This window comes from Chenopodium quinoa, unplaced genomic scaffold (genome assembly GCF_001683475.1).
Source record: "Chenopodium quinoa cultivar QQ74 unplaced genomic scaffold, ASM168347v1, whole genome shotgun sequence".
Taxonomy (NCBI): domain Eukaryota; kingdom Viridiplantae; phylum Streptophyta; class Magnoliopsida; order Caryophyllales; family Amaranthaceae; genus Chenopodium; species Chenopodium quinoa.
The window spans coordinates 1,330,980-1,332,806 of record NW_018742963.1 but is presented as its reverse complement, the minus strand read 5'-3'; the positions used below and the strand labels follow the sequence as shown (position 1 = coordinate 1,332,806).

At 40.4% G+C, this 1,827-nt stretch overlaps 1 protein-coding gene across 1 annotated transcript; it reads left to right on the top strand.

Annotated features, from left to right (window-relative positions):
* The first annotated feature begins 336 nt into the window (after positions 1 to 336).
* On the top strand, positions 337 to 1,299 carry LOC110728878. The gene has a single exon (XM_021908548.1). The coding sequence runs from the start codon at positions 337 to 339 to the stop codon at positions 1,297 to 1,299; it is 963 nt and encodes a 320-aa protein (XP_021764240.1).
* Positions 1,300 to 1,827: the final 528 nt, after the last annotated feature.

Below are 1,827 nucleotides of genomic sequence, written 5' to 3'. Positions count from 1 at the left end.
GGCGACCTTCGAATGAGGGGTCGTAACAAAAGAGAACAAGAGTTATCTTCGTCATCTTCAGGCTCATACAAAAGACAGAAAAGTGAGGAGGTTACTTCGGTGTTAAGGGAAATTGTGTGTCAAAATGGAAGTTGATTCCCTGACAACCAAGTTAGGGCTCTCGGGTTTTGCTTTAGGAGATGAGAAGGCTGCTCCAAATCAGCCTTCGGGAGGATTATGAATGTTGTAGCATGGAATTGTAGGGGTTTGAATGATCCACACGCCCTTACAATTCCTTATATTGTGTGGCTTTACCGATCCAAGTTACCCTCCTTTTTATTTGTCTCAGAAACAAAGATGGATTTTGTATCGGCGGCGGCTAAACTTAGTTTCTTAAACCCTACTTCCATTTTTGGTTGGAATTCGAATGGAAGTAGTGGTGGTTTGCTTGTTTTAGGATGGTCTAATGATGTAGTAAAATGTTTATTTTCCTCAAAAAAATTTATCTTATGTAATATTTATGCTATTAATGGAAGTATCAAGCATGTGCTTTTCCTCTATGGAGAACCTCAAGTAGGAAATAGGAAATTGATATGGGAACAACTTCAATGGTTCTTAGAAGAATTCAAAAATGTATTAGTTATAGGAGATTTCAATCAACTAGAAAGCGGAAGTGATAAACTAGGAGGATCAACCCGAATAAGAGGGTTAGATGATTTTCTGGATTGGAGGTTTAGTAGCAATGTTTCAGAGGTGCCTTTCTCGGGTCCAAGATTCACTTGGAGTAATATGAGAGAGGGAAGTGAACTCATTCTAGAACGTCTAGATCGAGCCTACATTACCGAAGAATGGTTCAATCATTCACCGAATGGGAAAGTAATTCATGAACCAATTGCATGCTCCGACCATGCGGCAATTACCTACTATGCTACCCCCAAAACAACTTCATCAAATAGACCATACCAAATTGAAAGTTGGTGTCTCTCTTTTCCTGACGTTATAGGGATTGTTCAAAACTCTTGGAGGGAGGAAGTTCAGGGCTCGCACATGTTTCAACTTTCTAGGAAGCTAGAATGGGTGCGATCGAGACTGCAACAATGGTGTCTGGTTAACAAGAAAAGTTGGGGTATTAATTGGAGAAAGATGACAAAGTTTCTCCAAGTCTCAGGGGAAAACATAACCTCGTTGCAGGAGGGAGAGAATTACATTCAGTGTATTAATTCAATTATTCCAGAAAGCAAGCTGGGTTACGCTTTCTGGAGACAGAGAATGAAGACTAATGGGATTAGATTCGGGGATTGTCCAACTTCAGTAATGTAGAGGAAGGTTAAACAACGACAAGCTCAAAAACACAATTCTTTCGGTGAAGGATGATAACGGGGCTTGGGTTGATGACTTAAACAAGATCGAGAAAATGATCTTATCATCCATCAAAAGTACTTATAATCCGAATGAGGTGACAATAAAGGGGAGGAAATAGACCTCTTACTCCATCAGCTCGAAATCCCCCAACTCTCTGCAGAAAACAAGATTTGGCTGAACAAGGAATTTTCTGACCTCGAGATAAAGAAAGCAATGTTTGATCTTCCTTGCTCCAAGTCGCCTGGGCCGGATGGGATAACGGTAAACTTCTTCAAGAAATTTTGGGAAGATGTAGGTCCACTAGTGATGGATAGTGTAAAGCAGTTCTTGAAGACAGGAAATATGCTCAAGGAATGGAACCAGTCTCTTTTAATCCTGATTCCGAAGGTAAAGGCTCCGGAACTGGCAAATCAGTTTAGGCCTATTAGCCTATGCAACACAATCTACAAGTGTATTTCAAAGTGTCTGGTTAATAGGTTGAAGCCT